The following is a 14,019-nucleotide window of genomic DNA, read 5'->3' as shown; positions in this document are numbered from 1 at the left end:
CGACCTTCATTCGTAGTGATGAATTCGTTTTTATGTGCAGGGCCACGAATCGATGGGTGAAGTCCAGCAGATTGTAATTTAAGCTCAGCCATACGTGGCATGGAAATGTCCTTTCGCATGCACATTTTGTTGATAGCCAGCAATCGCTACACGTATTGTGCATACAGGTTTTTTGTGCGCAGTTCTCTGTCGAGGACTTTGCCCACTTTTTCCACTGACATGGCAACAGTATTGGCAATCTCGGTCATTCGCAGTCCTCTCTGACGATGCCATGAATTTTTTTCCTTAATTTCAAGAGCGGTGACCAATAACTGGGCATCAAGAGTGTGTTTCATTTTTACTACACAGTTTGGCCCTGCCTAAATTCGTTGATGCAAATATAAACTCTCTTCAGGGCTGGTGCAGAGTCCTCATGAAGGTAATCTAACTTGGATCTTATCTGCAAGACTGTCTGTTTCTTTGAATAGAAACATTCTGTCACTGCATTGTTTATTATTGCGCTTGCCTCAGATGTACATTGGACATGAGCCCTGCCATGTTTATGCGCATATATTTCTGACGTGAGCCAAATTAATGAGTGACACTTGGCAGCACGGAAGCCACGGTGCGAGCTTATCGAACATCGCTCCCATTTTAACTGTTGCACTCAATCACACCATGTCTCGTAATGCCATTATGAGCAAACAGACCTGCAAAAGATATCTTCTGAACAACAGGGAAATGTAAAATGTTTTCTAAATTGTGATAAAAAACACACTATGACAAGCTGCTGACGTGACCATTGGTTTTCTGAAATGGTGCAAGTCATGGCTAAGCATAGTGCTTGCTTTCCATGGTTGCATGGCTTTGGTAACAGAGTGGATTAAGGGTAATGAGTAGATTGCAAGACAAGGTAAGCGTAGCAGAGGGCGGCAGAAAGTTAGGTGGGTGGATGAGATTAAGAAGTTTGTGGGGATATAGTGGCCGCAGCTGGCAAAGGTGGAGAGACATGGGAGAGGCCTTTGCCCTGCAGTCGGTGTAGACAGGCTGATGATGATGATGGTGGCTTGGGAAAGGAGCCTACATCTTCATATCCCCTCACTGTGGGCTTGAACAGGCGATCCGAAAAAGGGCCATAGTGGGCTTTATTTAGCTCACGGTGGATTTCGGTCCCTCACGAATAGATTTTCCATCGAGGGAAGGTGACGTGACCAGAGGCTCTTTTCTAAGCACTTAACCCCAGAAGAGCTGAGCGCCAGGCTTGTACCTATCTTGTAATGATTAGAAAACTGGTCGGTACCCGGTGGCACTAGGGTTTGAACCCAGCACCTCCTGAATGTGAGGCGGATGCTCTACCACAACGCCACCACTTAGGTCTGAACACTTCTATGTGCTTACTGCACACATATGTGCAAGATGTACTCATGCCTGATGGCAGTGCAATGAATGACAGTGTTGCTAAAACAGAATAAAAGATACTGGCATAGTGGCTGCGAGCTTTACCACTCTGCAGGCTGTTTGCTGTGCATTGCTTTACTACCACATTGAATGTGAGTTCATAGGCTCATCATATATCTGCTGCAAAGCCAACAGTCGTGGATCTGGCTGAATAAATGAAAGTGAAAGCTGACCATCTTCTGTTAGTTAGCTGATGGATCAGCAAAACACTAGGTAAACGTGGACAGAACTGACTGCATGCACATAAAGGACGCCAGATGTTGGCACATTGCTGGCGTGCCGCTGTTCACAGCGACTGTGAGGTGTGCATCTGTGCTTTAAAGGGCGCTAAATATGATTGCACACATGGTTCATTCACTTCCAGAAAATGTTGGAAGCTCAGCATCTCTAGGCAAGCACTCTCTGCATTTCATACAAGTTCAGATGCACTTTTCTCACAGTTGTACATTTTCTTGTCTCATTGTGACTTGCAGTGTCATGTGTGACATTATTGTAAAAACCCAAATGGGCGATTTTTGTGTTGTATCCATTGTGAGCCATCTTCCTGGCTTGCTGTGGCCAAATTGGTTTACCCTGTGTCTTGGGCAGGACCAAGTGAGCCTGAACTAGTCTGAACTCGTGAGCATGAGTATTTCCAAGTACGCTTGGTGGCAGTGTCACAAACATTGAAATGTGTCACCAACATGCTCTACGTGTAGTGGCCTTTGAGTGAAGTCAGCTTGAAATTTAGCATAATATACCTTATTTACTCGAATCTAACGCGCACCTTTTTTCCGATATATCGGGTCCAAAAATTGGGTGCGCGTTAGAATCGAGTACGACACTAAATCTCCGATATCATATCGCCATCGACATTTCAAAATGGCCGCCTCGTACGCACTTCGAGCTGAGCTGTCTATGCCTAGCCAGCCTAGCTGCAGTAGCGTCCTCCTCGTGCTTAGTCTACCCGTTTTCTGCTTTTGATCTACCAGCATGGACGTGCCGACAGCGAAGATACGTGGAGTTCATCATGATGCCGCATTTAAAAGGAAAGTCATCATGCGTGCAGAGACGGACGGAAATCGGGCCGCATCACGCGCATTCGGAGTTCCAGAAACATGCGTGCGGGACTGGCGCAAGCAGAAGGAAAAGATTTTCGCCAGCAAGGCTACACGAAAGGGTTTCAGTGGACCGAAGCAGGGCCGGTTCGCCGAAATAGAAGAGCGGCTCGCAGAATACGTGCAAGAGCAGCGAGCGGCGCAGCGGCCAGTGACGACTGATCTGCTCAAAGTCCGGGCGATGCAGTTAGCCCTACAAACGGGGCTCACGTGGAGCGACTTCAAAGCTAGCAGGTGCTGGCTGTTAAATTTTATGAAGAGAAAAGGGTTTTCTCCTCGAAGGCGGACGGGTATATGCCAGAAGTTGCCCGAGGAGTATGAAGAAAAGCTGCACAGTTTTCAGCGGTACGTTTTGAATTTGCGCCGCAGGAACGGCTACCATCTCGGCCAGATTGGAAATGCCGATCAGACATTGCTCTACTTCGACATGCCTGCCACCACAACTGTTGAAAAGAAGGGGGCGAAGCAAGTACGCGTGTTGTCTTGCGGCCACGAAAAAACACGCGTCACTGCAATGCTTTGTTGCACCGCGGATGGACAAAAGCTGCCCCCGTATCTTATATTCAGACGCAAGACGCTCCCGAAAGGAATCGTGTTTCCGAGTGGCGTGATTGTGCGCGCAAATGAAAAAGGTTGGATGACGACGGACTTGATCGCCGACTGGATCGATCACGTCTGGCGCAAGAGATTCGGCGGCAGTTTGGGCCTGAGTGCGATGCTTGTGCTTGACGCGTTCAGGTGCCATCTCGACGAACGCATCAAGGACAAGCTCGCTGCATGCAACACCGTCCTTGTCGTGATACCCGGCGGCATGACATCGTAGCTCCAGCCGCTCGATGTTTGTTTAAACAAGCCGGTTAAAGACAGAATTCGGGCGCTCTACACTGAATGGCTTGTGAATGGCAGCCATGAATTCACTCTCAGCAACAGAATTAAGCGTCCCTCGCTGCAAGACTTCGCTGGATGGGCGAAAGATGCGTGGTGCATGATACCGTCTGCCATGGTCAGCAAGGCCTTTAAAAAATGTGGTATATCGAATGCCATGGACGGCACCGAGGATGAAATGCTTTGGTCCGTCGTCTGACAGCGACGACGAGTGAAAACAATCTTGGCAAGATAAGCTGTTTCCTTTTGTGTGTGTGTGTGTTTTATTATCGCAACTTTAGCGCATCGAGATTAAACCTTTTGTAAGGTGGGGTTTATTCTGAGAAGCTTCCTAACGGGAGCAGGGCCAACAGCGGGTCAGCTACTCCAGCCGAGAGCGTGTGTCAGGCGATGACCATGCAGCTTGCACATATGCTCGTCGTCTTCTTTACAATGGAGCCAGGAGCATGCACCAGGCGATGACCATGCGGCTTGCACATATGCTCGTCGTCTTCTTTACACTTTGTTTTTCCAAACGAGACAAAGTTGTATTAGTGTATGAAAGCGTGAGATGCGTGGTACTTTTTTTTTTTTTTTGCGAAGGAAAACGGGTGCGCGTTACAATCAAGGAGCTTTTTTTTTTCGGGGGAGGGGTCACGAAAAACGGGTGCGCGTTACAATCGAGGGCGCGTTAGATTCGAGTAAATACGGTGTGTGACAAAATTGACGAGTGCTGAGTTTTCTCACGTGTATCGCACTGAAGTGTGCCAATATGCCCGGCTTTCTTTTCTGTGTAAAACTTCCCTGAAGTGGATCATGATTCCTTTTTTCTCTGACTACTAGATCCCTGCGGCTGTTCTCAATCGTGATTCTGTGTGTGACAAAATCGTTCTTGCAGGTGACTGCATGACATTGACAAAGGTGGTGCAGTCAGAGGAGGAGAAGCGCCTGCACATTTCCTCCGGCATCGTGGAGACCCTTTGGCATGGAAGAGGTTGACTGCTTCCACACTGCATGTCGAGAGCGGCAACACTGCTGGATTGGAGGGTCTGAATTTGGTGCACACATTTCTATTTTGTGCCATTTCTTTAAGCTTGAAGTCTTCCACAAAGGTCTCCGTGCATTGAAGGTAGAGATATAGGAGGAAGCTGTAGATGGAGTAGTATTTCTAAGCATGAAACTGTCTAACTGAACCTTTTGAAGGAGTAGTGAACCAAAATTCCTCATTGTGCATTTTTTTTGTTCAGGGTGGTGCACAATAGAATTGCTGTATTGGCTCCCTACGAAGTCAGAGCAGCACGACTGTCTTCCACCTAGCTCTCCGAAGCATCGAGGTCATGAGAGAAAACTGCCACCGTTACATGCAGGAGCCATTTTAAATGGTGGAGTGGTCAGAGTGGTTGCTCGCTCAGCCAGCTAATTTTTGGCTATTGAATTCGCTCTAAGAAAAAATAGTGTTGTATTGAGTGAGGCACTTTCTTGCTTGTACTCTGGCTTAATGCAGAACTGCCTCAACAAGTAATCTTTCCTACACTCACCTTGTGCTGGGTTTTGCCATCTGTTGCCAACACTAGAAGTCATTAAAGCCGTCTTTCGGAAGATTAGAGGAAAGTTGCATATGGTTGTTAGCTCTCGATTTTTAATGGAAATGGGCAGTGATGTCAGAAAAGGAAGTCTGCAAAGTGCGAGCATAGGAGGCAAACCAATGAACTTCAGCAGTTGGCTGCCAAAGGTTTTGAAGTTGTCAACTAATTTGGCAATGCACGGATGCTTTGAACCATATGATGGCGAACGGCGCATGGAAAGTAAACGCTGAATCTGGCTCCCATAGGCAGCCATACAGTAACTCTTGAGCATTGGGTGTTAGTAGACGTGGATCACTGGGTGGAATTTGCCTACTCCTGGTACAGTAAAACCCCGTTAATTTGAATTTCATGGGACCAGAGAAAATGTTCTCATTAATCAAATTTCAAATTAGCGGTGGGACGAAAACAAGTGGTAAAGTTTTAATGTAGTTAAACCGAATAGACCTGCAGAAGCATGTGTTTAACCTGGTTTGCTCATTGCTGGGTCGTCTGCACGTCTGAAGATATTAGACTCGGGTTAAGCTCCGATCGCGGTTAAGCTGATCAGATCTGTTCGCGCCGCTGATGGAAGCTGATGAACGCGACGATGTGCAATGCACAGTGCGAGAGTGTGTTGCAGTTTAACATGAGATGTGATCGCCTACAGCGATAAATAACACTGTGCTCTCGTGCAGTGGCCAGCGAAGCTGATCTGTTAGCGCCACCACGGGTTCGAAACCCAGTTGCGGCAATATTTATTTTGTTTCTGCATGGGTTGTTGCTATGCTAGCTTTGGCCAAGGTTACCCTCAAGGTCACTCTTCCATTGGCGGCAGCTTGTGCGACGCTCCTCCGAACTAACCCTAGCTTCAGACAAGATTCTTGGTTGAGACCGTGTTAAGTAGTGTTCTCGCACTAAACTCTCAGCCAAGTGTCCCACATTAGCACACTTATTTCTTTAAAAAATGTAAGTGCCGATTGCTTTATGTGAGGCATTTGGTTGACAATAACTGTTTTCTGGAGTTCTGCCAAATGGCTAAGTGCACACACGCTGTTGGATGAACCAACACGTATGTCCCCTAGGACACTGAGGGCATCAGCAACAAAGCATGCCCTGCATACAGACACATGACTTTATGTTGAACGATTACAAATCGCGCGATGCACATGCCACCAAAAGAGAAGAAAATGGCGAAGCAAAGCACAAAACAAAAAGGAATCCAAATTCTACCTTTTCAAATAATAATCGTAGCGAAAAGTATGGTGCCTTTATGTTTCGATTCGACGCCAGCACCAGACGTCCGAGCCGCTCACTTGTCATCACCATAATCCCACTTCCAGTGCCCTGTGCACATGCGAGCTCCACTGTCTTGTCTGGATTGAGTAGAGCATGGCCAAATTTCTATATTCATCCGAATTAATGACAAGAGTTTCCGGCTATAGAATAGTAACCAGGTTTGACGGGACTGGAGGGGATGTCTGAATTATCCTGTTTTCCCAATTAATGGAGTCGGGAAGTTTTACAGCAAATAATTGGTAAGTAAATTTTTCTTTGCATGAGGCATACAGTAACTGCAATGTAACTCCTGCTTATTCATTTTTATTCTTTCCATCTCATACACCAGCCTGTTTCGTATCTAGAATGATCTAGTGGAAATGACCAGCACTGATGTTGCAGGTCCTTGTGTGCCTCATGTGATGTCATAGCCATCACATTAGAGCTACAGCTGCTGCTGCACACTGTTAAAACTAAAACTCTGTGAACAGAAAATTTTGATTAAAATTGTTTATCGGGAGCAGGCAAATTCCACATTTGTGCTATAAAAATTATGCTGTCCCTACTCTTCAAACAGAAGCTTCCTTCTTTGTGCTGACTTTTATCTATGCAAGGGAGGCAGTATACAGTCAGATTTGTGGAAAATTTTTTGTCAGCCCAGGGCAGCTCTATGCCTCCTTAAGGAGCAGTGAAACATTCTGCTGTGTGATCCGTGAGGCAGCTTGTCGTTTCCCTAGTTTAGTTGGGGTCACTGATATTCTTGCAGTTCAGTCCTTCCAGCTTTAGTGGAATCACTTCCACGGAGGATTACCTGATTGTGGTGGTTGTGCCCTTTTACCATGAGGCTATTATGTGCTGCTGCTTTCAGTGTTTACAGAGGAATCGCTACACTGTATGTTTCCGATGCTTTTATTGTCATGTGATGCCCACATTTGCTGCTGCTGCTATCACTGTACCGCTTTTGGCGATGAAATCTACTTAGGCAGTACACTGGGCACTGTTTGGATTATTCTAGCTGCCTCAAGTGCAGAAACCTTGCAGCTGCATTATAGCCGTAGCTGTGTGAAAAACGCAGGAACGACATATATGACCACTGTATCTGGAATTTGTCTGTTAGTTTTTTTCTGCCTTTCTTGTGCCATGGCTCTGGTAATGCAAGATTTTGTCACAGAATGTAAATGATTGAATTTTGTTCTGGATGTTGTGAATAGAGGCAGGTTAGTGATCATGGTCGACAACTAGAATTAGCTTTTATTGACCTTCAGCTGCAGGCATTCCTGAAGTTCATTTGATTGAGCCTTGCCTGATGAGGCAGGCATAGCTTCTCATGCACAAGTCAATGTGAGGTGAGCTTAATGTGCAGGACCACCTTAAAGTTACGATCCAAAATGGGATGAAATAGCTCCCACTTTTGCGTAGTGTCAAGCATTCACAAACAGAGCGCATAAATGATCATGCTGCCATCTTGTATCATTTGGAAGTTTATAGTTTATGGGGATTTAATGTCCCAAAGCGGCTCAGGCTATGAGGGACGCCGTAGTGAAGGGCTCCGGAAATTTCGACCACCTGGGGTTCTTTAACGTGTGCTGACATTGCGCAGTACACGGGCCTCTAGAATTCCGCCTCCATCGAAATTTGACCACCGCGGCCAGGATTGAACCCGCGTCTTTCGGGTCAGCAGCCGAGTGCCATAACCACTGAGCCACCGCGGCGGCCTCATTTGGAAGTCCCACACTCCTTATCATTAAGCACGCTGTATGCTGTCATTGATTTAATGATGTAAGTATTACGTTGCTGCTGTCTTCTTCTCGGGGATTGAATTTTGGTTTGTTCTGTCTGATCACAGTTGTACCTGGTACAAAATTTTGTTGTAAATCTGTAACACTGGTTCTACTTACGTCAAGCTGCGCAGTGACCTTGGAGAAACAGTATCATTCGATAGCTTTCATGTTGTAGGGTATCTTTTTTTTTTTCAGAGGTTGCTCTGCAGAAAACTTCATTTTACAGTTTGCCAGTTTTCTGGGATTTGGAGTGCTGTTGGCAATGGCAACCGTCCTCTGTGACATCATAGTATCATGTGATTGCATTCAGATAGTGACAGCAGGTTTCTGTCTAGCCAGCAAACACATTCTTTGTGATGCAGCGGTTGTGGTTACCTCACAAAGTAGCTAAAATGTCATGAAATTCCTCCTTAGCACTCCACATTGTATTATGTATACATATTCATATGAGAAAGTATTCCCTTTAAGTCATTTTACTTTCCATCAGTATGACTACTTAACTGCCAGTGCATTCTTCATTGCTGCATACCTTAACTGCCACAAAATGCAGCAATGGAATGATGGTTACGACATGTAAACAGCATCCGAAGCTTATGTCTCATGAGATCTCAAGCTTTACAAGCTTGCTTGTTCAGGTCTTTAAATGAGAGCGAGAGAGAATGCGGCACCAGGCTTAAGGATATCCTGCACCATGCAAGGGGAGAAGGGTAAATAGTAGGAGGAAAGAAAAGTTTACACTTTATTTAGCCCTTACAAGAAGTGTTCAGATGCTTCGATTTCTTTTTAAGGTGCTTAACTAGGCAAAAGTGTCAGTGAGGTGGTTTTTAATTAGCATGCCATTAGGTCTGTGCTGCACCGGACCCTTCGAATTTAATGTAGTGTTTTCGATCCATAGGCATTTATACGTGCACTACAGTGTGCATAATGAGAAAACCCTTTGAAGCAAGGTGAATACAGTGATGCATGGAGTATTATGAACCATAGTACGTACGAAAGTTATGCCCTGTACAATGCCACCAGGTGGCCCCCAAGTAGCACCAAGAGACAAGGTGGTTGAGGTCTTTTCTGGGAACGCTGCCAGGGAACGGTGTCTCGGCCCTTTGTTCCGTCACATATTTTCGGTGGAGGCGCTGGGTGACGATCCCAGTACCGCTTGCACTCGCAGTACCTCTTGTACTTAAACACGGTTTTACAAGTGCGTAACGAACTTTTGTTGTTGGCTTGTTAAGCACAGGCTAATGACAAAAAATGTTAATCTGTTGAACTGCCTTTACTGCCGAGAGAAACCATTTACCCCGAGCAGTGCAGTGGCTCATCAGATTAGCTGTTTTCTGCGATCAAGAGGTAGGCGTATGTAAATGTGAACATACTTAGAAATTCTTGCAGAAGCTACTTTTGCTTGAAATAATAAAGAGGAAAAGTACTTTGTCACACAGAGTGCAGTATTCAACCAAACAGATTTTGTGCAAATATACAATGAGGTTCTCAGACTTTTTAGCCTAAAGGAAACCGAAGGGCTTTTAGGAGGTCCTGAGGAGCCCCACATGTCTTGGCTTTTATCCTTTCTTGCCCGACACGCTTGCTGAAAAGGAGCATGCAAATTTATTTTTTTTGGTTCTCTTTGAGATACTCACCGCAAGCTCACCCACTAAGTGCATGAGCTGCGAGGAAAAGCCAACTTCCCAACGACCTCAGGTCGACGAAGCGAAGTGCATGGCCGCTTCTGTGGAAAAGGCCGCATGCGTTTATGTGCTCGAGGCTTCCCGCCGAATATTGCAGGTTCTTCGGTCTCACTTCGTGGAATTTGAAATTCTCCACTGCAGGAAATTAGTGGCCTTGGCCATAGTGTTACAAGAGGGTTGCACTGTGCAGTAGCAACAGCTATTGTGTTCAACTGCGAAGCCTGAATTTGCGGAGTTTCAGGTTCTGGCAACATTCAATGAAGAGAAAGTGCGCATATGCCCACGAACAAATATTTTGGCAAGTATTTTGGCAAGTATGCAAGTATAAGGGTCAGAGTTGTTTGAGACTTGAAGTGCAGCAGATCTCACCGGCCTTGGGTAGCCTTAGCATATGAAAATGCATTTTTTATTCCAAGTGTGGTCGCATTTTCTTGTCCCACGGTTTATTGATGAGGCAGCTGTATGAGACGTAATAATATCAAAAAGCAAATGTCAAAAAATTTATGAACTTTCGTGCCAATCGAGAAGAAGTTGTTACATTTGAAATTGGGTTCTCTGCATGAGGTAAATTATCGGGCATGCCTGGTGCCAAACAGGAGATGACCTTTTTTGGTAGTTCACTGGAAATGAGCGAGCACAGTTAATTTAGAATTCAGGCTTTTGTAAAAGGGCTTGTATTAAGGGAGGTCATTGTTGGTAAGGTACAAGGCATCCCTTGTTATGGGCATGTTAAAGGGACACTGACGACATATTGAAGTTGGCCTGTATCAATAGATTACTGCAGTATAATGAAAAATTGACTGCTGTCTGTGAAAATGGAGCTTTCATTAGCAAGTAAAGACAAAAGAAATACAGCCGTATGGCCAGGCTACACACACATCCAGTCTCGGTCAGTGATCTCGTAGTCCCTTTCGGTCTTGGCACCAAGAGTTTGAATCGAGTGATGATACAGAAGTAGCCTATTCTTAAATCCACTTTTCGCAGCAGTTGTCTTTTATGCGGCGACATAAATGTCAGGATTGCTAGAAAGGTCCGTACTGTTGATTTTTACTAAGATAAATAAATGGACACACTTGTCTTCAGTGTTCCTTTAACCATTTAGGGCTTAAAGGGGTCGAATGTGTGAAATATACGGGTAAGGTATGTGAAGTCCTTTTGTGGTAGCGTCTGAGATGGTGACGTAATCGCCAAATAAAATTGCGATGGCCTTCAAGCTTCTCCGCAGCAAACAGCGCCAAGTCGGCGGAACATGATGACGTCATCTACAGTTCCGCTACATTTTCAACGCATAAACTCTTACCCTGAAGCAAGAAAACCAATGCCATTGCACACAAGGCCTGCCAAGCATTGTTTGGCAGCATCCAACGAGGCAGGGCAAGCTGTGGTTGATGGCAGCGGAAATTTGAAATCTTACTCTACACGACGTCCTGTCCTGCTGTGAGGAGACACATGGAATTTAATCGTCGTTTATGTCATAATTTTAAATGGCAGAACCGATGCAGATTTGGGTCCTTGAATATCGTGGAATTCTCAAAAAGTGAGGAAGTTGCCTTTTAAGGGCCCTGGATGACCTCGGGTCACCACGAGCGATCGTCACCTTGTGGCTTATGACGAGCTCACCGCATCATCGGTATTTCACTGTTTCCTGAATGTCTTTTCACGAACCAAGGTTGTGAAAGGGGGTTTTTTCCATTTAGAGCATAGATGTCAGTAGCCATTCTATTACTGGGGCTTTTAATGACCAAGATTGTGCGCACTAGATGGCAGCTGCCATTCCTTGTGTGCTGGGATCACCCTGTTAGCATGAGATTTTCCTGCGCTTTCCACCAACAAACGTAGTATCATCTGTGTGGTGCTCAAGCGTGGTAGATCGCTATCTGTCAGGATGGCAGTACAAGAGACGAAGACGAGGATATCAATTTCGTGTTTCATTAGTGAAAAAGGCAGCGATGACGCTCTAGCAAGTAGTGAGTCCTAAGATGAAAGTATGGATGAGGCGGTTGCCAACTACAGTGAATGGCATCGCATACACACCATTTGTATCTCATCAGTGGAGGAATAGTGCATTTCAAAACAGCTCAGTGCACTACTGCTATTGAAGACTACCTTCTTTTTACAGTTACAGTAGGGAATTGGGCAACATAGCAAATAAAAAATTATTCTTTGCCATAAAATTTTTACTTGGTTATTTCAGCCATTTTGGTACCTTCTTTTAAGTGAGCCCTTAAGTGTTTTAGAAGGACTTGCACTTGTAGTAATAAAAATGCACAATAACAAACAAATGTAATTTTTTGTCATGGTAATTTAATTATATGAAGATGTCATTACCTGAAATTTTATGCTCCGCACAGTCCTAACTGAAAATTTTCTTGCGTCGCCACTGGTGTGATGGCTGGTTAGCAGACTTCAGCAAATTAAGATGAATAGCACGAAGTGAAACTAGCGCCTGTTTTGGTTGACTGGAAATAATGCTGCTCAAGGTTTTCATATACCAGTTGCTCTTTAAGCCGTAACACCCTCTAGATATTCTACTTCCTCGTGCATTTAGGGTAAAAACTGTTGAATGCTTTGTCAGTTAGGCTGCTTGCCATTGTGGCACAGAAGCCTCATAAAAACTGCAAAGGATGACTTCTGTTGCCACATTGGGGTAGTTCTAATTGAAAGGTCGGTGATGGTGGCAGTGAGTTTACAGGCGTGTTGCATGAGAAGAACTTAAGGCAAAAGTTCATATAAATTTGTGTTGCAAAAGTCACAGATCTGTGGTTCTCACAGCTTTTGTTTGTCCCTTCCTCGCTCACCTCCTGTTAATTGTATTTCCTAAAAATTATCTTCAATGGCCTTAACGAGGTAACTGTCTTAGTCCTGCGCAAATTTAGGTTTACTTATTTACAGTAAAAGTGCCCTTATAATATTTGTTTCACCTTGCTGACGGTTAAATATGCACTTGAAAATGTTAAGCATATTTCCATTGCTTCTTTGCTGAGAGAGGCATATTCTGGATCTATTTATTTTGTTCTGTACTTGATTTCATTTACTTTGATAAACAAGGAGTTTTGCTCTTTTGATATTTTATTGACAAAATATGTGTATATGTTTGCTGCAGGGCTAAGTGTGTGTTGGACATTCTTTGTGTCATGGTACCTGCAGATAAGTATAATGCTGATACTTATGCAGAATATAGGCAACAGTACAGTTTTTATGGTTTCATTTCAGCAAAAAGTGCGATTATGAGCGGTCGGAATTGTTTGAATAGCATGCGAGGGCTTTAAATGTGCACTTGAAAATGCAAAGCATATTTCCATTGCTTTGCTGAGAGAGGAATTTTCTGGGTCTGTTTATTTTGTTCCGTACTTAGATTTTTTTACTTTGATGAATTAGGGTTCTCTTTTGATATTTTATTGACAAAAAATGTGCATATGTTTCCTGCAGGGCTAAGTGTGTGTTGGACATTCTTTGTGTCATGGTACCTGCAGATAAGCATAATGCTGGTACTTATGCAGAATGTAGGCAACAGTACTGTTTTTATGATTTCGTTTCAGCAAAAAGTGCGATTATGAGCGGTTGGAATTGTTTGAATAGCATGTGTGGCAAACATGGCTAAGTGTCGCGTCATATATGACTGCTCTAGGTTGTATACATTGTCTTTTGATTACGTGAGTATTAACTGAAGCAATTTCTTGTGACATAAAGATAATGTTTTTGTAGAGCCCCTCCTACAGGAATATAGTCTAGTCAAAGTACATATTTAAGCATTGCTACAGCTTGCATGTATACAAACTTTTCTTGCACTATCCTGCTGGTTTTTCGAAGAGATGTTTTGAAAGAAAATAAACTGATGACTAAAGCTCGTATACTGTGGTTCTTGCAGCAGTGTTTAGTTGGTCAGCTTATGGGGTTTAACGTCCCAAAATGACTGTCTGTGATGGCCACCATAGTGGACGGCTCTGGGTAATTTTGACTGTCTCACGCACTTCGCCTTCATCAAAATGCAACCGCCACAACCGGAATCGAACCCGCTTCTTTCGGGTCAGCAGCCGAGCACCATAACCACTGAGCCACTCCCTAGAAGTGTTTTTCAGTGTATACTTAGGACTACGCCTCTATATATTGTGTACCGCAGTTTTGGTGCTGCAATTGTTTGCTTGCCGACAGTGTGTTCAAATTTGTGATGTGTGACATGTTTAACTTGCATACACCGACACTACAAGCTCCCCGTTAAAATTGCATTTGACATTGATACCATATAGTAGGCTGAACGGAATTGTTCAGAATATCATTGCTATATATGCCACACTTAAACGGCCAGAGGTGAGATGTA

The 14,019-nt window shown here is 44.4% G+C and overlaps 1 protein-coding gene across 1 annotated transcript in view; it reads left to right on the top strand.

The window, feature by feature from the left end:
- LOC144107732 (thiopurine S-methyltransferase-like) overlaps nucleotides 1-13,533 on the top strand; it is a 33,815-nt gene extending 20,282 nt beyond the window's left edge. Inside the window, exon 9 of the mRNA XM_077640886.1 lies at nucleotides 4,297-13,533. Coding sequence (XP_077497012.1) covers nucleotides 4,297-4,397 — 101 coding nt within the window. The 3' untranslated portion in view covers nucleotides 4,398-13,533. The remainder of the gene's footprint in view (nucleotides 1-4,296) is intronic.
- Nucleotides 13,534-14,019: the final 486 nt, after the last annotated feature.

This window comes from Amblyomma americanum, chromosome 10, assembly GCF_052857255.1.
Source record: "Amblyomma americanum isolate KBUSLIRL-KWMA chromosome 10, ASM5285725v1, whole genome shotgun sequence".
Taxonomy (NCBI): domain Eukaryota; kingdom Metazoa; phylum Arthropoda; class Arachnida; order Ixodida; family Ixodidae; genus Amblyomma; species Amblyomma americanum.
Note: the sequence above shows the minus strand (reverse complement) of the source record. Positions and strands in the feature narration are given on the sequence as shown.